This window comes from Plecotus auritus (genome assembly GCF_963455305.1).
Source record: "Plecotus auritus genome assembly, chromosome: 3".
NCBI lineage: Eukaryota > Metazoa > Chordata > Mammalia > Chiroptera > Vespertilionidae > Plecotus > Plecotus auritus.
Window position 1 is genome coordinate 185,828,032 of NC_137772.1, and position 22,867 is coordinate 185,850,898.

General features: G+C 37.5%; 1 protein-coding gene across 1 annotated transcript in view; it reads left to right on the forward strand.

Annotated features, from left to right (window-relative positions):
• LOC308244270 (sucrase-isomaltase, intestinal-like) overlaps positions 1 to 22,867 on the forward strand; it is a gene marked incomplete at its 5' end in the record, with an annotated part of 92,238 nt that overhangs the window by 33,528 nt on the left and 35,843 nt on the right. Inside the window, 3 exons of the mRNA XM_080660231.1 lie at positions 19,670 to 19,795; positions 20,583 to 20,714; positions 22,386 to 22,499. Coding sequence (XP_080516357.1) covers positions 19,670 to 19,795; positions 20,583 to 20,714; positions 22,386 to 22,499 — 372 coding nt within the window. The remainder of the gene's footprint in view (positions 1 to 19,669; positions 19,796 to 20,582; positions 20,715 to 22,385; positions 22,500 to 22,867) is intronic.

The following is a 22,867-nucleotide window of genomic DNA, read 5'->3' on the forward strand; positions in this document are numbered from 1 at the left end:
TAGTGTTCCAATTTGGGCATGATTTCAGAATATTACTGAATTTTTAAATTTTACTTTAAGTTTGTCAAGTTATCAGTTTCTATATCATAGCATATTTGGCTGCTGTAATCTGAACTCTCAACATCTGTCCTGTATATAGTCCGTTGGGAGGGGTTTCCTGAACTTTTGTTGCTATTTGAGTTTGAAATAAGGTCTCATTTCTTACACAAGCAACCATTTATAATTTGTTGAAAGCACTTCAGTTGATGTCATTTGTTCAGAAACCACATGAGCACAGAAACACAGGGGACTTAGGTAAAATGATTTAAAAATAACCCAGGTACTATTTTCTACAACTGAAAGTTCTTTCAGTTTAATAACATCTGCTGATTTTCCCTACATGCTCCTTCAGGAGATGGATCAACTGATCTTTGCAGAAGCTCTAAGAGTCCTCGTATATAAATCTTGCTTTTCATTGCTAGATGCTTCCCACAGTTATTTTTGGACCCATAAAATCAGATTATTGGTTTAGTAAAGTCTAAGGTTAAAGCCAGTTATTCTATCCCTGGGGCTCTTTGCAGTTCAGCCTGCCACTCGATCAACAGAAAAACACGTGATGTTAGGGAGCATTTTAATTCATTGCACTTTCAAGACCACACAGAGAACGTCCTGTGGTCTTTCAGTGCAGGGACCACAATTCAGAGGCTTATGAGGCTGGACAGCTAAAATAAACTAGTAGAGTGGGTGGTGAGGAGTGTGGCTGCTTGGAGAGTAAACACTCCTGCCAAGAATGGGAGGGGAGGGCGTGTGGGGAAGAATGTGTTCCTGAATGGGGTACTATGTTCATTATTTTTATTATTCTTTTAGGCATATGAGTTCCTTATTCCTCTGAATGTCACCAATTTCCTGTTACCTTACTTGCTTCTCCTACTTATGTTCCTACCTGGGAACAAATGGCTCTGTTGCTCATGTGTGGTGCTTTTGTTGACCTGGGGCAGAGATGTGGAAAAGCCAATCCACCTAGTCTCTTTGCTTCTGGCCCAGAGCCCAATATCTGACCCATCTGTGCTCAGGGCATGTTCCAGAGCCACTCCCACTTTTTGCAGGAGATGTCTACTGCATGATCTCTGTCTAATCAAATCCCTCTGTTTTCTTCCTTTCTGGGATTTCCCTTAGGTTTATGTTCACCAAGGGTACCTCTTGCAGTTTTCAACTGATAAACTGAATTTATAAAAAGTATCTTTTCTTTAATGTTAAGAGGCTTGAGGTAGGAAATAGAGGTTGCAGAAAGTCTGAGATCTTGAATCAGAGCTCTCCTATTTCTATTTTATAGAAGGTAGTCAAATTATAAAAGCATAGAAATATGCTGAGTGTGGAACTCATGTCTCTTTCTTAAACAATCATTATTTTTTGCCTATAGATTATTTTGTTTTGGTATAGTCCTAAAACCCATATACTTATACAAAGCTCAATTTTTTTTTCAGATGACCTTTTCCTTTAACTGTTCTTCCTGGTATTACACATTCTACAATTCCTCTCAGCAATTAAAGTAAACTCCCCCCCCCCCCCGAGCTTATCCTCTTTGGGTGTTTAAGATCTGAGGGAAGTAGAGTGTGAGACTAATTTAAAATTAAATAATGCTGATGCAAAAGAGTTGAGTGACTAATTTTAAAGCTCAATATACAAGAAACATAGAGATTGCAAGGGTAGCAAGAAGCAAAATTCAAGACTTATGTGAAGGGAAGTGACAAATCTGTATTCAGCTCTAGCTATTTGCCACCTTTAATTTTCACCTCCAGAAATCTGAGATCCTGAAGAACAGATCTGAGCATCTTATGTTCATAGCTCACATCTTTGTCTTCTTTTTATTTGTGTACCTAGAGTTTATTAGACCTACTGATATGTAGTTGATGTGCAATTAATGGTTGTAGAAAGGAGGATGAGATCTTTTAGAGATTTAAATTATTTGAACATATAGAGGCCTGCAGATAATTATTAGAATAGCTGATGTTTAGTGAGCACTTAGGGTCCAGGTATGATTAATTGCTTTTCTGTATTATCTTTTTTCCCTTTCTTACCATAACCTCATTTTATAGATGAGGATTAACTGATGCATAGAGAGCTGAGAACACATACGAGATAAGTGACAGATCAAGGATTTGAATCCGGGGCTGTTTGACTCCAGAATCTATACTTGCAACTAGTCTACTTTTCAGCCAAATTGAGGAGTTGAAGGCTAACTCTATAAACAAATAAGCCAACAAATAATTACTTGGGTCACTGAGGCAAAATCTCTGCTTTCCTTAGAGATGTGCATTTTAGGTTTTTGTGTTAGAGAAGAATCCCAAGCTTTAGGAAGCAATGGTTCTTTTAACTCAATGAATAGTGTCTTTTTATTCTTTGTTTTTCATATTATTATAGAAATATGTGTATATAATAATAAAAATCAAAGTTGCGTATGTTTGTTTAAAATTAATAGAGAAAAGGCCATCCTTCACTTTTATCTCTAATCTCACTCTGCTAAGGGAGGCATTTTCAACATTTCTGCTTGTATTTCAAGTCCGGTGATTGTTTCCATACCTATGATTATTTCTATACATTTATAAAGTGCTTCTGTACTAGGATCCATTTTAGACTCAAGGTACATAGGAATAAATAAAAGTTAAAATCATTCTTCTTGTGGAGATAACATTCTAGTCAATAGACAAATAAATGAGATGGGTAATTTTAGGGAGAGGTAAGTGCCATGTAGATAATTTGGTTGATTTGTTTGTTCATCTTGAAACTGTAGGTTTTCTCATTCTTGTTGTTGGGTTTTCTCATACATCTGTGACCTCTGCGTGACGGATCTTACTTATGAATGAAGGACCAATGAGGTGGATGATTAGAGGTGGACTCAATTCTTCCTCTGTGAGAGGATCAGACCTGGGGTTGGGAATGTGGGTAGGGCTGGTTGACAGGCAGGCAGACCAGCTTCACTTTAGGGTCTGTGGTTTTGAAGCAGGGGTCAGCTGTACCCTCCCCACCACTGGGCACTCTGATATGCCTACCAATAGTAGAAACACATTGAAAGGATAATCTGGGATGTAGAGGTAAGATAAAGAAGTGAAGCTTCCTAGTGAGAGAATTTTGCCTTTATTCAGACCAATTGAATAGTTTCTAGACTGTAATGTGTATACAATATGAACAAATATTTTTCACCCAGGAGAATACAAAATTTAGATTTTTATGTGTAATTCCTGATTGCTAAACATCAAGCCAATCTTTTAAAAATTCTCATAGCCAAATGAAAAATGCTTCAGAACTATGGGTATGACTTCTGCCTCAATCCAGTTTTCCATAGATATATACAAAAGAGTGGAGTGACTAATATTTATATTTATTATATATTACATATGTTATATATATTACCATAACACACATAGAAAATAGCAATACTTAATGGCATGTTGTGGTAAACAGACTTAGGCTATTCACCTGACATGGAGCCTCTGGTTGCCTCAGGCCCCACTCAGCTTCCCCAAGAGCTGAGAGGATCAATATCTCAAGACACAAATAGCTAGAGTGACGGCTCATGGGTTTGTCCTTAAGAGTCCCAGTTTACACCTGTTGTCTCAGTGGTCTGGTTTGAACATTGTCATATCGTCACCCTACCCATAACCCATTCATGGCACACAATGTTGGGGAGTCCTGAGAGGTGTGTTTTTTTGGTGGTGGCAGGGGTCAGGGGGAATTCCATTTCTTTAGAGAAAAATTCCAAGTTTTACCTAGTGCAAACTCTGTTACTGCTCATGAAAGGAAGATGGGGCAGCTAGTCAGATACTTTGATTTCTGTACCACTGCACCCCTCCATTTCTGTAACTGCCTACCTTGAGAGTGAGTTGCTAAGAACTCAACCAGAAGGAAATCTCTCATTCTTCCTCGTACTTTCTGGGTGATACCTCCCTCAACTCTGGTATTCATGAATACAATCTCAACTGCTTTCTGTATCATGTAAATGTTTTAAATCATGAGCTTGCTAACATGTCACTCCTATTTATCAGTACTTTCAGTGAATAGATTTTTTTAAAAAAAATTATTGTAATTTAAGTGGGATTTGAGAATAGAAGGAAGAAAAATATGGATGCTTAATTCAACATCATGATCCAAAGCTTTTACCACTCTTTCTGAATGACCCAATTGAAATTGGGAAAAATTGGCCCTGAATTCTGGTTTTCTTCTTGTTCTCTTGATAGGAGTTTGCATGCTTAATGAGGGAAGGACTTCTAACTGTATAGTTGTCCTCTGTTTGAAATGGAGTCATGGTTTATCAAGATTATTGATCAAATGCTCTCAGAGATCTCCTCTGATCCTGGCATGTGGCAGTGGGTCATCCTGCCAGTTGGATTCCAGGAGCTGCCAGGTGATCCAGATAAATTAGACCACGGCAAAGTCACAAATCTACCATCTGTGCAAAATAAGTTCTATGCTGGTCAATGTCAGTTCTGCCCCTGAATCCTAACTAGAGATCAGTGTAAGACTGGGCCTACTTAAATGTTCTTTTTATTCACCTTTTAAGGTAAATTTTAAGTATGATATTTTTAAAAGTTGGTAGAGTGAACTTACCCTGAAACACTCGAAAGCAGGCTCCCAAATAGACCTCATCAAATAGATCATCAGCAAAGTGCCAGTGACATTTTATAATCGATGCTTGCCAGTGCTTTTGAAATCGGGAGTAGGAGAAAGGGAAAGGATTAGAAAAGCCTCATTTAAACAACAAGCCTTCTCCCATCTCTAATAAGCTGCTTCCTTTCATGCCCGGGAGTTTCCTAGCAAATAAGCTGCCAGTGTTGCAGCAGAGACAGCACAGCTGCTTTATCTTTTCCCCTCATGCTTCAGTGAACACACACACAAACCTGGGATACTTGTCAATAATTGAATTTTGTTATCTAGACTGGGGTGTTCACCCTGTGCAACTAAACTCTTTAAAATGATCATGTCATCAATCACACACAGACACTGCAGGAGCAACTGAGGGAATGGCTAGGGGAAGAGCAGGCTTATGCAACATCCAGAGGGTAGAGCAGGAGGAGGAGTTCTTGTTTCCATTTTTAGAGGCCAGTTACCAGGGAGTTGATTTTTATGGTGTCTCCTTGCTCAGCTATTGGAAGCCATTTTAATTATTCTTTCCCTGAACCAAAATTATCACTGGGTTTAACATTGCAACATCACACAATATACATTATAGAGTCTTTTGTGAATGGATGGAAAGGAAAGTGATGCCACCCAAAGCGGGGTTGGGGGAGAAGGTGAGAGGGGGGAGTTGTCCAGAGAGACTGTGCTTTTGATCACTAATCAATCAATAGGATTGAACCCTAAAAAAATGTATAGCTGATTATTCAGTCTATAAAAAAAATTAAATAGGACATTGAGTTAAGATCCATACAAGTGAATCTTAAATGACATAGTCTCACCAAATCATTTTTGGGAATTTACTCAGGGTGTGGTTTGGAGCCCACATCTTCTCTCACTGATAGTAGGAACTTGGCTAAGTTGCTTAAGCCTTGTGAGCTTTAGATTTCCCATATGCAGAGAGGTCCCATGATATCAGGTCTGCCTGTCACAGACTTTCTGTGTCCATCTCATTAGAGAATAAATTGAAAATCCTCTGGAATGTTCTAAGATGCCATTGATTGTGAGGTAGCAGTAGTGGTATTTTTATATCTTTGTCTTAAAACTTGACAGCTAAACAACTTGTTAATCCTGTGTCCTATAACAAGCTGTTACCTTTTATGTGTCCCCCCTTTGCAATTTAAGCTGGCTGAACTGTTAACTTAGCTCAGCTGCAGCTGAACACAGATGTCTGTAAGAAATTGATTCTCTTCTTTCCAATTTCTTCTATCATTGATCAGTTGATTTCATAAGCTTAGCAGAGCCGGGAAATATTTAACAGCAGAATTCTGATATTGGGAGGTGTTGACTTCTTTTATTATATTTTATTATAAAATTCTTGATGGTTTTACTCGCTTGTGATTTTTTTTTTCTCAAGACGTGTTGCTGGCTCAAAGGAAATTACAAACTAATTTTCTGTCCTCTACCCAAATTCTGGTCCTCTTTTAGTTTGACTCCTGCACTTTGAACTTGTGAAGCTGTAGTTCACATTATATGGTAGAAAGCAATCAGCCTTATGTATCTGCCCTGTCCAGTTTTGACAAATGTGTAGAGTGTTGCTTCAAGCTTCCGTGTAATTTAGGTTTCCTGTGACTAACCAATACAACGATTGCATCTAATTTAAGAATGTTTCTCCCACTCAGCTTTTTATAGCTCCCTCCTACATTTGTTACTAAGAAAACAATTTAGGCAAATATCACATCTTGAGTCATGAGGTATGTGTCTCCTTAGAATTCCTTGAATTTCAAAGGAAACTTCATGTGAATTCATAAATGCACCCCACCCCAGTGCGCATACACACACACACACACATACACACACACACACTCACACACACACATTACCAGGCTGAAAAAGTGAAAAACACTTATTTAGCTTTTGAGCTTTGAATGAAAAAGCATTGTGTTTCCAAAGTCTACACACAATTGGTATGGGGTTCACTGTAGCCAATCACAGAGGAGAAGGGAGTTTACTAAGGGTCCTTGCAGCCCCTTCGTTGACTGAATGAGAAACTGGAGCTGTGGAGAGACTGGCTGGCTTTCTTAAGGTCCCACAGTGGCGGCTGGTGTGGAGCTGGACTCAGTGCAGATTGTCAGCACAGAGCAATGCCCCTCCCACTCCTGCAGTAAGCCCACCTAAATTCTTTTGCTGTTCCATGTGCTAAGAAAACTAAAAACTGCAAGATTTTTTTCCTGTTTGAATATTTCCTTTCTAGACAAAGTTTGGTCTATTTGACTACTGTGGAAATGTTGATCAATGGAGATGCAACTAAATCTGCTTCCTGCTGTAAAATGTAGGCTTTTTTTTAAGTCCAAATACAAATGGAAAAATGCAGTCAAACCTTTCAAATTGTTATCGAATCAAATCAAAGGAAAAGAAAAATTTTCCATCTCAATGAACAACTATGTTGTGACATGTCAAGTTGAACATAAATTTGTTAATTTATGAAAGGCAAATTAATTTTTCCTGCTTCTTAGAACTGACTTTAACCTCTGTGTTAAGTGCATCTTTCTAATTGAATGATTTTGGGGTAGAATAAAGAATCTGATGATTTGTTTAACAGTAAGGAGAATTCGCCCACATCTTTGTTTAGATTCCAAGTTCTTGCCTAGTACCAAGGGGCTTTTTGGTTAACAAGGATGTTTTTCTTTCTAATTAATATGTACAAAATTATGAGAGTAAAATAGACCTTAGTCAATGGGAAATGACAAATAACTGCTGAGCAGTTCATCTTCAGTAGACCTCAGTGTCTTATGTATTTATTTATGGATCAGGCCCACAGAAATTTGGGCATAAGAATTTTTCTCAACATATTAGAGGATTATTTGGAAGTTAGTTTTTACTTCTCTAGAAAAGACAGATTGATAGTGTTGTTTAAAGATTAACATTAAGAAATTGCTTGAATCAAATTGGTAATAAATTTGAAATCACACTATACTCTCATGTGATGGAAGCATCATGGTGCAGTGGAAAGAGTAATGGATTTGGAATCTGAGCTGCTGACTCATTGGGAAAGTAACAAATTCATTGAGCTTCAGTTTCTCATGTGCTCAACTGAGGTACAAATTCTTATCTACAGATGGTGGCATGAAAGAAGGTTTTTGAAAAGATATAACAGGACCTAGTCCAAAGGCAATTAATAAGAGAAACATTATTCAAATATTAAAATTTTAATTCAATGTAAACTAATGTAAGAAAGCATGATAGGGTAAGGTCAAGTAGGTAGTGATGGCAAGCTTTCAACTTTTTTTTAAATTTATTCCTCAGAATACTTTAATGTTCTGTTTTAATAAAGTTTTAGTAAGGTTAAAATTCATAATGTAATTATTTTTTGTTAGCCAAGCTAGTGTCTATTAAATTTTGGCTTTAATTAAATGTCTTGGCCTGTAAGAGTACTGACTATTGAGCAGATCAAAAGGGAAGAATTCAAAGGCTGGAAAGGAACGAAGGTCATTTAACTTGTCATGTGTAGGTACGCATGATTAGTAACAACGATCAATTTTCTGAGGACTTTCATCAAAGCAAGCCTAAAATAGATATTTAGCAGTAAAATGTCAGAAATACTCCTTTAAAATAAAGTAAGAAAATTAAAGCTCAGAAAATTAAGCTCAGAAAAAATAAAACCAACATTTTTACAGCTCAGCTAATACTAGAAGCTCTCTGCCATTATCCAGGGTGCCTTGTTGGCAGTGTTTGTCTGCAACAAAAGCTTGCCGAATGCAATGAAAAGGATAGCAGGCCCCATACGTGTTGCATATGCTCCATGATAGGGTTTGTAATGGCCTCTTTCCTTGCTAGATCAATTCTAAACATGTATACCTAAATGCCCGTACCTCCAATCCAAATTTACCTTCTAGCAATTCCAGTATAAATTCTGCACTCTGGTCAAGCCCATCTTTTGGCATATATTTAATTTATTCCTGCCTGGTCCTCTTTGCACCTATTTCTGTTCACTACCCATCCACCTAAGATAATATAAAAGTTGCATTTCCTAGTTCTCCCATGACATGTTTCAGCTTACTCCAGCCTATTCTAGTCTTCTCTTTTTCACCCCCAATCTCATGGCACTTTCTTTTTGTTCCAGACATTTTGACAGAGGATTATCTCCTGACCATAGAAGTTAATATTTGTATCATGCATCTAAATCTTGACTCACTATCCAAAGGCTGCATAAGCCATTATCAGAGATGGGGTCCAGGAACTAGATCCTTAGCAGAGCATTAATTCAACCTGCAAGTGTTGGGAGAGTAGAGAACTGGCATGTATCCACAGTGGAAGCATCATCATGCTATAAAAGCACAGAGTTCTTATAATCCTAGTATCTCCATCCTAGATATGATTAATGTACACATTGGCAATGCTACCTCCACCCAACTGGTTGTAAGTTTTGCTTATACAGTGCAGTGGGGAAAATTGGTTTGGGGAGGTATGTAAGTGACAATGACAATTTCTTCCTGAGTTTATCTGTTCTCATTTGCGTGTCAGAGAATGATACTTGAATTTGTATATTGTACAAAAGTTGTGAAAAGCGGGTTTCTGTCTTTTTGCACACAGGCCTAAATGGTACTCTGTAAGAGTGAATTGTTATTGGTTTTCAGTATCTGGTTGAACGTTGGAGATACACATTGGGGTTGCCATTATTACCACTTGCTTGTGACTGAATTTTTAATGAGAGCCTGACCTGAGGATGTGAATAAAATTCATATAGCTCGTAATAAATACCTTTTATGGAAAGGCTAATATATGCAGGATAAGTCTGGAAAAGATAACACAATTTTTTTCAGAGAGTTCACAGAGAGTCATAATAAGTTAATTCAGGACTGATTTCCTACCAGCTTTGATGTATATTTATAAGGTCTTTCATTTTTTCTGTCATAGGTGGATAAAATAAAATGTTTTATTGAATTTTGATTGAACTCAGTGCTGGGCAGGGGAGATAGGATCTTTAGAGGGAGAGGAAAGCTGGTCGAGCCTCAAGCGGTGCCTCCTCAGTTTACTTAGAATTCAGTGTCTGTAAGCTTTTTTTAAACTTTTTTCCTAAGAGCATGTCTTAAAATAGCTCAGAGGATGATTTGGCCATCAAGTTCAAGAACTTGATGAGTTTAGAGTGCAGGAGAATGAGACACATTTTTACCATGAAGCATTTTGTGCGAGAGCTCAGTTTGCCGAGCTCTTTCTAGTGGAGTCCATTAGTAACTCCCCACAGAAATTCTATGCATTAGGCCTGGATGTTTTCCATTCAGCAGAAGGAGAAATTGACACAGATGATGGTGCAGTATTTATCAAATTAGTAACACAGTTAGGGGAGAAAGTTTCCAAACCATGCACTTTCCAGTCTGTTGCTTAGCTTCCTGCGTTCTACCTTCCTCCTTTCAAAATGTTCTATAAAATATACACATGGGTTAAAAATAATTAATTATAATTCTCCTTTCAGTTGCTATGGCAATGTTAGTTCCTTAATGCATCCTGTGTTCCTTCATGCCCTCTGAATTAATTTCCCACAAAGCAGCACAATTTTAGAAATAAGGTCTTTTGAAAATAGGCATCAAGTATTATTATAGGATTTTTATGGTGTCCACCTGAGAGAATATCTATAGACTTAATGAGAGACCATGGCCTTGTGACTATGTTGGAAGATAGACTCCTCCTCCACTGGGGGGCCCTGCTCCCCACTATGGGCATTTTATTTTGAGAGCAATCAGAGAGAGTTCAGATGAAGAAATATGTAGTATAATATTCAGAATCCCTTTTTTTGTAACTGTACACTGAAAAAAATGAATTCAGAACCTCTGTATTCTCCCCCTCTTCCACACTTTATTGTCTCTTGAATCTTTCTGTTGACTGATTATGCCTAAAGGGAAAAATAAGAGTGTTAAAATAATTTTATTCAAAATGACTTCTAAAGTGCTAAAAAGCAAAGATTATTCCTGCTGGCACTTAATGTAACTATAATGTGGTAAATGTTAGGCAGTCTGGCCATTCTAGAAGGTAAGGGCTTCTTCAGTTGATAAATTCGTTCCTGTAGTTGTCTGTAATTGTGTTAATATTTGAAGTAGAATATATTTTAATAAATTAAAACATTTCAGATGTTTATATGTTCACAGATAATAATTTATCAATTTAAAACTTAAGTTAATAAATTAGTAAATTGTTCTTCTTTAGGGAAAAATAGTTTAAATTTTGTCCAAAAACTTTGCTGCTACTTATTAGCACATGAGAAAAAAATATAACTGAACAAAAGCTTGTATTATCTCTTTCTGACATGAGCATAAATAATTAAATAGCTTAAGTGTTGCAGAAGACCGCAGAAGAACCAAGCAACGCTTAGAGAGATGGAGTTCCACTTTATTATTATTATTACACCAGTGGGCTCAGAGACAAAGTCTTTCAAATTCTGAGCAGCGCAACAAGCAGAAGTTTTCTTTTTATTAAAGAGCCAGGCCTATGTTTGCTTAGTAGTTATCTTGCTGGAAGCTTGTGGCCTTGAAAACAACACAGTTCTATTCAATTAAAAAAATACATCTGGCAGAGCATGGGAAGTCTCTGGCCTACAAGGTCAGACAGCTAAGTTTATCTTCCTTATTATTATTCAAGCAGGCTAGAAAGCAAAGTTATTTTTTTCAGAATAAGGGGCTGTCTAAAAATTGCAGAGTTGACTTTACAGAATAAGGGACTATCTAAATAGCAGAGAATTTCAAACAGTGGTTTTACAAAATAGGGGTTAGCCTTCTCATAAGGAGTTCAACCTGTGTGTTCATTCCATTTTATTGTATCAGTAAAGCTTCCCTCAGTGAAGCAGAACCACTAGGTGAGGTAAATTTGTGACAGGAATTTGATCTTATGCGTATGTGCAAATTAGTCAGTCCTCCAAATATCCCATGAGAGTCTGTTATGGTCCATCCAACCAGAAACATAAAGAAAAAAGAATTCTGGTAAATGTAGTTCAGTTTGTCCAAGTTGACATGTGACAAAGCCATCACAGGTGGTTTGAGATTTAAATACTTCCTTTAGCCTTTAGGGGTTAAAACAAAAAAAGGTAAAATGCCTCAATCTACCTCAGGTTTGCAATTGATCTTTTAAAATCAGAAATTAAAAGTCAAACATTAGCACTATAAATAATATAAATTCTAGCATGGCATAAACTTGCCAAACAAATATTGCCTCTTAAAAGTAATGATCAATAAACCATATATTAATATAAATCACATGTATATACTCTGTTGCTTTTAAGTAACATAATATAATGATTTAAAATCTTTGAAATATGGGAGTTGGAGGTGTTTGCATGCTGGCTCTGTAAACTGCGAATTGAGGAATTTAACCTCCATTTCCTCCTAACAAAACCAGGACAATCATACCCATCTCCCAGAATCGCTAGCAGGTTAGTTGAGATAATGTACATAAAGCTCTTAATTTTGTTCATGGGACACAGTAATTGCTCGAAATTGTAAGTATATTATTAACAGTAGAATGTTCATCATTATTTTGTGAACATTTTCCTGCTTTTATATGGAGAACTGTGACTGATAGCTTTGACCTGATTTTATTCAAATGGAATTCCTGACTGCACTGTGCCAAAAGGCGAAAATAGAGAAACTAAGATGCGTTTTTGATACCATACTGATTTTTCAAACCTCCGAATTTTAAACCCCCAATGCTGAAGCGAGCCTTCTGCTCTCACTGGGGCTGGTGTGTGTGGACGCCAGCGGGCAGCAGAGGCAAACACCTGGTAGGCGCGAAGCAGGTGGGGACTCCTCTGTGCACACAGAAGGCTATCTCCCAGCACACACTTTTCTTGTCCTTGTCATTCCTATGCAAAGCTGTTTCTATTTGCAGATGGTCAAGAGCGTGAAGCCAGATAAGAAGCAAATGCAATTAGGGGAAATGGATGCAATTTCCTTATGCAAGATGGACTTTTCTTTACTTCCCAGGCTGGAGAAATTGTTATTGTTTGTAGCAGGAAGTAACAAGAGCAAGAAAAGTTATTCTGGCTGTATATTATAAAACGAGTGAAGGAGGCAATTTTAAACCCACAGTGCATTTGTTTCATCTGCTTGGTGAAGAAATATTGTGTTTGTATTGTCTTTTAAGCCATGAGGATGAAATTAAATCCCTCATTTTCCTGTCAACATTATCTGTTCTAGGAGAGCTTTTCTACTCTAGGGAAACAAATCTAAAATTTGATTAGGATAGAAACAGATTTAATAAAACATATGCTTACATTAAGACATCCTAAGACTATTGGGCTGCATAGCATTAGGGAAATGGAAATGAAGGAGATAATTTTATCCCTTATCTTCTCAGCAACTCTCATCAGGCAGCCTAAAGAAGTACTTGAAAACATGGGATGACTTCAATGATATTTAAGAGGCAGTGGAAGTTATTAGACTGGGAACTGGAAGATCAAAGTTTGAGCTACAGTTTTGCTCCCTGCTATTTTTTAACCTGGTACTAATTATTTATAATCTTGGACTACAGATTCCTCCAGTATAAAAGAGGGATGATGACATTTGTTCCGTTTACCATGCAGTATTGCTGGTATATAATAAAATCTAACACAGTTATACACTGCCACTATGAAGAGACAGAAGTGGCAGTAGATGCCCTATGAGCAAAATAACAATAGTTTAATCTCTAGTACTAAACTAATAGGAAAAGAAGTAGAACTAAGGAACTGGCATATGCCTTGAAGCAAATATTTGAATTTACTTTAAGGCATAGTGTTATTAGTTAGGTCAGCATTTATTGACTATAGCTAATAGACAATGCTTTTTATTTAATGTCATCTATATGTATTATATACTAGTATATAATATCATTTGTATTCATTATATGTTACTTATAATGACATTTTTCAAATTTCAGGCCCTAGAAGCCTAGAGAATGCTGAAAGAGTCCCTGCTCTGTGCTCTTCAATTAGTATGAGGAATGTTTCTTGACATACATTGGAACTTATGGCATGGGGAAGTTGGTACACATATATTTCAGCTCCTGCAGAACAATACTAAGCATATTTCCTTGTTTACTTAGATACTCTGTGCTGCTTCCTACTGTTCAGTGTGTTTTTGCTTTTTTTATGTTTATTTGAGGCTCAGCACCAGTCGGAACTCCATGCTGCCCATGGCTCTGGTTTGTAGTCCTTCAAGCATATCTTGTTCTCAGCCCTTGTATCCTGGCTGCCTCCTCATCCTCTAGTTTCTTCACTATACTTTAGGGTAGGTGTTTGCTGTGCTATTGAGAAGGTGGAAATAAAACATTCTCCACTTATTACAAGGTGAGGATGAAAGAAAATGGATTTAAAATGTAGCAGCAGAGAGTAACATTTAAATGTGGTTGTGTAAGAATCACTTGGCTTCTGGCCAGTGTGGCTCAGTGGTTAAGCATCAACCTATGGACCAGGAGGTCACAGTTCGATTCCTGGTCAGGGCACATGCCTGGATTGTGGGCTCGACCCCACTAGAGGTCGTGTAGGAGGCAGCCCATCAATGATTTTCATCATTGATGTTTCTATCTCTCTGTCTCCCTTCCTCTAAAATCAATAAAAATAATATATATATATATATATATATATTTTTTTTTTTTTTAAAATATATATATTTTAAATCCACTTGGCTAAGGACTAGGAGATCTAGCTGATAAGGTCTGTGGTGTCCACAGATGAGACAAGCTCTGTGTCTGGAAATGGAGTCACAAAGGATAGACCTTGTACCTGCTCCCCAGTTGCTCACACTCTAACAGAGTAATTCTTAAACCTCCCTCTGCATGAATCAAAGAGATGCCCTTTAAAATACAGATGTCTGGAGTCCACCTTCGGAAATTCTGATTTAATTATTCTGATCAAATTAGTCAATGGTGAGCTCTGGATAGAACACCTATCTTTAAAAGCTTCCCCCATGATTTTATTGGTCAGCCAGATCTGAAAATCCTGGGTCTAATCAGTTCTGGTTTTAGTCTTTTGTGTGGTGTCAAATCATAAACATCACAGAATCTCCTTTTTGACTCAGTGTCCCCCTCTGTAAAACATGGATGATATCATCGACTCTTCATTCATTCATATCATAAATAAGCTATTATAAAATTCATATTCAGTGTTTGACATTATAACAGGGTCAGAGGGAAAGATGAGGCACAGTATCCACTCAAAGGGATTCACAGGAAGAAAACTCTGAAACTGCAGACCGGAACCACTTTTGACACCAACTTGCTGTACACAGCAGATAGGAACTTTGTGTGCTAATTATTAATGAAACCAGTACCTGATCCTGATCAACTGAAAGCTTCTGGCTAACAATCACGTGTTTGTGCTGACAAGAACCCCTTTAATTTAACCTCCTGGTGCACTTCTCTGTCTAGCAATCCCACTAAATGTCCTTGACTAGTCTATTTGCAATCCCACTCACAGACTGTTATTTCACACTTTCTCTTCTAAAACCCCAAGCCACCTCACCCAACTTTCAGCTGTCGGTGTGTCTTATTATTTTACAGAGAAAAATAAAAGCACTTAAAAAAGAAATACATTGTTTCCCAAGTACAGAACCAATCAATTTCCCTGCAAACAGGCCCATATAATTTTGGCTTTCTTCTTGTGAAGGTGGTCCCTGCTCATTTCTAGGCACAACAATTCTTCCTGTGCTCAAAATCCACCTGCACTGTCAGTTACAGAAGCTCGTCTGCACGCTCAGCTGCATCACCAATTTACCCCTCTCTGCCAGGTCCTTCCTATCAACAAACCTGCATTAATAGCACCTATCTGAACAAAACTAAACAAGAATTTCCTACTAAGGACCCACATTGTCCTCCATCTCTTCGTTCCTCTACCCGTGTACAACTTTTTGAAAGTGTCTTTGTGGGTTGTCTCCACTTCCTCACCTCCCAATTTCCCATCACATTCAAATTGGGCTATAATCCCCACCATTCTCTATAAAGGTCTGATCAAAGTCAAGATAAGTTGCCAAGTCTCTGTTCTCATCTATGTCACATGGTATCTTCTAGAAACTTCTAGGAACATTCTCTTCTCTGACACCACATTGTTTTGGCTGTTCTGCTCCATCACTAATGGCTCATCTTCAGTCTCCTTTGCTGATGTCTTTAAATGTTGAGTCTCCCAGAGGTTAGTCGGAGGCTCTCTTTTGATCTCTGAACTCTCTCTTGTCATATTTCCTGGTTTCATGACTCTAAATACATTTGTTATTGGCTAACCCCAATGCACACATAGATATTTCTCATGCCTGGTGCTCTCCCCACAACACAGCTGCTCATGCTCCTTCTTCAGTCTTTCCCATCTCAATGAATGGAATTGATTTTCCCTGTCCTTCAACCCTCAAATTAAATGCCACCTCAATTCCTTTCTTTTCTTCATTCTACCACATTAAATCCATTAGAAAGTTCCGTTAGCAATGTCTCCAGAATGTATTCCAGTCTGACTCTTTCATTATCACATGTGACCTCCTTTGTTTGCCTCTCATCTCTGCCTGGACCATGTACCAGCCTCCTACCTAGTTTCATGGTGACCACCATTGCTCCCCTGTAATTTATTTAACTGAGATGTCAGAGTGATTTTTTAAAAAAAGTAAATTTGAGTATATTATTCACTTTAATGGCTTCCATTGAAATTAGACTTTAACTCTCAACTTTCAAACAAATTAACTGTAAATGAGACATTTTTTGAGAAAAATGAGAGAAATTTGGATGAGCAGTTGGTGATATTAAGGGATTGTGGTTAATTTTGTTAGGTGTGGTAATATTTTGGTTATGTAAGAGATTATATTTATTTTTAGTGCTATATTTAAGGGCTAAATGACATGATTTCGGGAATTTTTTTTTAAATGCTATAAAGCCTCATTCCTCCCGCGCGCCGCCCTCCCCTCCCCCCCCCCAAGGTAGAGATATAAAGATGTGTGGAAAAATGGTAATTGTTAGTTCTGGTTACATGAGGTATAGTATACCATCGTCTCTTACATATGCTTGACAATTTTCATAATATAAAGTTGGAAAAAAAGAGAACTAAAAAGATTCCAGCTATTTGTTATGGACCTTTATGATTGAATATCTGCCTACTTCTCGTGTATTTCCCTTTCCCTTTTGTTCGCTGTAGTTCATCCACACTGGCCATCATTCTCTTCCTGTACGCTCCAAGCCTGTGCACCCTCTGGTCTGACTGCCTGGTGCATTCTGTATGGCTGACTTATTCAAGTCTTACTGCCAGGGATTTCCCTAACATTCCTCCACCCCAGCCCCACATACTCTATTTCTAATAATTATGCTACTTTGTTTACATGTTTATTGTTGGTTTTCTTCTACTAGAATTCAAGCTCCAAAATAGTGTGTGGTGAATACTTAGTAAATACTTGTAAATGAATGAAGTGGATACTACTCTTTACACCATTTTAAACATGTAATTTTACTAATGTCAACAGATCTGAAAGGCAGAACTGAGAGGTGAACTCAAATTTCTTTTTATTGGGAGCCTCTAGAGTTCTATTACATTACTTCCTGGTGGAATGGTCTGGGGAGCCTACTCCCCCACCCACAAAATTTAAATAATTGCTTTTATAGGTCTATGCTTTGGGAGGACATTCCATGCCTTTAATTAAATTCTCAAAAGAGTTCTTGAAACTCTAAATTTTCCTCGTTATTTCTTTGGTTGTGACCAGGGACAACTTACAACGTTAGATGCCCATCACAATGTGAGAAGTTTAAACTAAAGTATTGTCATCAAGTCCTGAAGACCCATGCTTGTGAACATTTAACTCACTTATTTGGATTTTTTTTTCTCATTCACTGTGTCTTTATTTTTTTTTAACTTAATAAATCTTTATTGTTCAGATTATTACAATTGTTCCCCTTTTATCCCCCCATAGCTCCCCTCCACCCGGTTCCCACCTCACCCTCTGCCCTTACCTCCCCACCACTGTCCTCATCCATAGGTGTACGATTTTTGTCCAGTCTCTTCCCGCACCTCCCACACCCCTTTCCCCCCGAGAATTGTCAGTCCACACCCTTTCTATGCCCCTGATTCTATTATATTCACCAGTTTATTCTGTTCATCAGATTTTTTATTCACTTGATTTTTAGATTCACTTGTTGATAGACATGTATTTGTTGTTCATAATTTTTATCTTTACCTTTTTCTTCTTCTTCCTCTTCTTAAAGAATACCTTTCAGCATTTCATATAATACTGGTTTGGTGGTGATTAACTCCTTTAGCTGTTTCTTATCTATGAAGCTCTTTATCTGACCTTCAATTCTGAATGATAGCTTTGCTGGGTAGAGTAATCTTGGTTGTAGGTTCTTGCTATTCATCACTTTGAATATTTCTTGCCACTCCCGTCTGGCCTGCATAGTTTCTGTTGAGAAATCAGCTGACAATCGTATGGTGCTCCCTTGTAGGTAACTAACTGTTTTTCTCTTGCTGCTTTTAATATTCTCTCTTTGTCTTTTGCTCTTGGCATTTTAATTATGATGTGTCTTGGTGTGGTCCTCCTTGGATTCCTTTTGTTTGGGGTTCTGTGTGCTTCCTGGACTTGTAAGTCTATTTCTTTCACCAGGTGGGGGAAGTTTTCGGTCATTATTTCTTCAAATAGGTTTTCAGTATCTTGCTCTCTCTCTTCTTCTGGCACACACATAATTCGGATGTTGGTACACTTGAGGTTGTCCCAGAGGCTCCTTACACTATCTTCAAATTTTTGGATTCTTTTTTCTTCTTGCTTTTCCAGCTGAGTGATTTTTGCTTCTTTGTATTTCAACTCTTTGACTTGATTCTTGCAGTCCTCTAGTCTGCTGTTAGGTCCCTGTATAATATTTTTTATTTCAGTCAGTGTGTGTTTAATTTATAGTTGGTCCTTTTTCATATCCTCGAGGGTCTCACTAAATTTATAGGTCTTTTCTAGGAAATTCTTGAAAAACCTTATAACCATGGTTTTGAACTCTATATCCAGTCGTTTGCTTTCCTCCATTTCTTTCATTTGTGATCTGTTTCTTTGTCTCTGCATTTTTGCTGCTTCCCTGAATTGTTAGAGTAGCTTTGTGTGGTAGGTGTCCTATAGGGCCCAGTGGCTCAGCCTCCCCAGTTACCTGAGGTGGACACTCTTGGTGCACCCCTTTGTGGACTGTGTGCTCAGCCTTGTTGTAGTTAAGTCTTGATTGTTGTTGGTATCACTGAGAGGAACTGACCTCCAGGCCAACTGGCTGTGACGATCAGCTGTGTGTATGCTGGGAGAACTTCTGTGCTGAAGACACTCTTATGAGACAAGACTTGCAAAATTGCAAAAGCCTCTGTGCTCAGCTTGGATGGGGCAGAGTTTCAGGGCGGAGCAGACAGCCTTGGTTTCCCTTCAGCCCTGCCTTATAAGGCCCCTGGGTCTCAGTGTCCCTCGGTAATCACTGCAAGCACCTCTGAGAGAAAGCCGCCCTCGAGTTTCACCCACTGCCAGACAGTCCAGTTTCTCCACGAATGAGTCGGGGTTCCCAGAAACTTGCCTGGAACTGGAGTTCAGCGCAGTCGGGAGCTTCCTTCTCCCTCCCGCTTTAGAAAGCCAGCCGTGCACTCAGCCGCCCATGCATTCAGCAGTCAGTCCTCTCTGCACACGCGGGCCTCCTGACCTCTGCCTTCCGCAGCTCCTGAGTCTCAGTGTGCTTTCTCTTTTCCTGACAGTCCAGATTCCCCCCCGAATGAGTCTGGTTTCCCAGTGTCTCGCCCAGGACTGGAGTTCAGTGCAGTTGGGAGATTCCTTCTCCCTCCTACTTTAGAAAGCCAGCTGCACACTCAGCCACCCGTGCACATAGCTGCCTGTCCTCTCTGCGTGCGAGTCTCCATACCTCAGCCTTTTGCAGCTCCTTTGAGTCTCAATGTGCTTTCCTCTTTTCTTCTAGTTGTAGAATTTCCACTCAGCCAGCTTTCCTGTGGTTCTGGATGGTGTGCGTTTTGTCTTTTAGTTGTAGTTTTGATATTGTTGTGCGAGGCAGCAGTTTAGGTGTTTACCTATGCTGCCATCTTGGTTTCTCCTCCACTTATTTGGATTTAATACTTTTCTTTTTACAGGCTATTGGACGTCCCTTTATGCCTCCATATTGGTCTCTGGGATTTCAGCTAAGTCGATGGGGCTATAATAGCATAGATGTGCTGGAAAAAACGGTTGAACGTTTAAGACAGTATGATATTCCTCATGTAAGTGTACCCCAAACACGATGGGGGAATTGATTGGAACAAAGAAATAAGGTGTAGTGATTAACCTGTAATCTATATAACAATATATATTTGTGTGTTACAGTAGTCTGTCCTTATTCACAGGGGACATATTCCAAGATCCCCAGTGGATGCCTGAAGCTGCAGATAGTACCAAACTCTACGTATATTATGTGTGTTTTTTCTACACATACATACCTTTTCATGCAAAGGAAGCACTATATGGCTTTTCTTTGGCATATCCAAGTTGGTAGCAACACTACTCTTTTGGGGCCATTATTAAGTAAAATAAGGTTACTGCAACACAAGCATTATGAAACTAAGACAGTAAATATGATAACTTACCTGACTACTAAGTGACTAACAGGCAGGGATGTATATAGCATGGGTATGCTAGACAGAGATGATTCACATCCCAGGCAGGAAAGAGCATGATGGTGAGAGATTTCATTATGCTACTTAGAAAGTCATGAATTTAAAACTTATGAATTGTTTATTCCTGGAGTTTTCCATTTAATATTTTTGGACTGTAGTTGACTCTGGGTTACTAAAACACAGAGGGGTTTTAAATAGGGGGTAGAGATTACTGCATTTTCTCAGTTTCCTATAAAATAATCATTTTATCCTCTTTTCTTACAGGATGATCTGAAACTCACATCAATATTTAAATTTCCAATTATATACAGTCACTCAATAGCTCCTTATGAGCTATGACAATGTTTGTTTTACTAATGTTTGAAGGCTATGCCTACACTGCTCTTTTGTACAGGATGTTCAGTATGGGGATATTGACTACATGGAACGGCAGTTGGACTTCACCTACGATAAAGCTAACTTTGCTGGTCTGCCCGAGTACATTAAGAAACTGAAAAATGATGGAATGCATTATGTCATTATTTTGGTAAATTTTTTTGAAGATCAAACATACAATATTTAAATTCATATTTTCTAAGAATTTCTAAAAGCATTTACTACAATTAATTTAGCAAAAAAAAAAACTTCTAGCACTAAAGTATTTTTGAGGAACAAAATTTTATTTAATATAGAATGATAAGTGTTATATTTTATTAAAGGATAATAAATTATAAGCAAGTTTTCTATTATTCAGTGATATAAAATGTCATCAACAAGTCATGAAGAAATTTAGTCCAATTTTTAAAACCACAGTGTTCTTCCTTCAAAAAAATTGAGTTATACTTAGAAGGAAAAATAAGGCTTTTCACAGGTCACATAATTTGTCAAGATTTGAAGACTTGCTCATAAAAATTCTAAACAAAGGATTATATAGTTATTGAATAAATGCATTGAACTTAGGTTGCAGGAATATTTTCTTCATGTTGGGTACAGCATTATTTTTACTTAATACATTTAGAATATAAAAAGGAAAGTCATCATAACTACATCTAGGAGCATGAATGCTACTAAAAGTTGGTTCATAATGAAGTGTTTGTCTCATTAACACTTCTTATAAAATAATTGTTCTATCTGTTATCTTTTTTTTTTTTAAATATATTTTATTGATTTTTTACAGAGAGGAAGGGAGAGGGATAGAGAGCTAGAAACATCGATGAGAGAGAAACATCGATCAGCTGCCTCCTGCACACCTCCCACTGGGGATGTGCCCGCAACCAAGGTACATGCCCTTGACCGGAATCGAACCCGGGACCCTTCAGTCCGCAGGCCGACGCTCTATCCATTGAGCCAAACCGGTTTCGGCCTGTTATCTTAATGTAATGATAAAAATGCCACTATGCGTTATAATCCCTATATGACTTAATGGTGTTAAAGTTTTATGGACAGAGGTTTTTTGTGTGTGTGTGTTTTTTAAGATGGCTTATTATAAATAAAATTACATGTATTTATTATCCAACTGAAATTATTTAGCAGGAGTGTATGAAAAAATATTTAAATATATATATATATTATGACTGTAAAATGTTTAGTAAGGGAAACAGACTTGGAGTCGAGTCAATAAATATTTTTGGAAAAAACTGAATATAGAATCATATATATTTTTCTTCTTGAGTCATTGTAAGACTTAACTTTTTAAGAGGGACAGTGACATTAAGGATTTGCCAACTACACTGCTTCATTATGTGGAAGAGAAACTTGTGCCCCTTAAAATTAAGTGGCTTAACCAGGCTTTTTGTAGAATCTCAATTTTTTGATTTCTCCATCCAGGCTTTTTTATTTGTTTTACAATTTCATAGCCTTGTCTCATATAAAAAGTGACAAACAGAAAAAGTAGCATGAGTTGTATTTACCTACTTATATAAATTTTTCAATAAAGAAAACTAGAGATTTTTGTTAGAAGCAACTGATTATATTATTAAATTAACATTACTTGGCTCCACATTTTGCAGCATTAAAAATGATGAAAATAGACAGTTCTTATATTTACTTAATAGCTGGGAACCATACTTAATAGCTGGGAACATCTTAATGTATGCAGTTTAAAATATATTGTGCATGTGAATAATAGATATTCATATTTTAAAAACTTTTGGAAATTTTATACTTAAATATCAATTATCAGACTATTACCAATTACAATGTTCTTGGGAATTTGCAGGATCCCTTTTTGACAAAAGATGAACCACAAGGTACTTATAGGCCCTATGAACTTGGACAGAAATTGGGAATTTGGGTCAATAACTCTGATGGAATCACACCAGCGGTTGGCAAGGTAAGCACCTTGAAGAATAGATGAATACTGCCTTCTATACTGAGTTTTTATTTCAAAAATCACAATTCATAAGGCATCAGTGAATTGGTATCACCTGGGTTTATTTCAAAAAAATTATCTACAGCTTCTCAAGCTGAGTATTTGGAGCATTGGCCTGGATAATGTGGATTTTTAAGAAATTCCTTAAGTCCCATAGAATTGGTGAGAAATTAAAAGGATCCACTAATATACACTGTAACATTCTGAAAAAGCACAGTTTAATAAGTTTGGCAAAATTATATTGATTGAAATTACAGAGGAAAATTAAGTTTATGTAAATTGAGGAATGACACATATAAGATATTTCTTAAATATAAGAAAATTTCTCA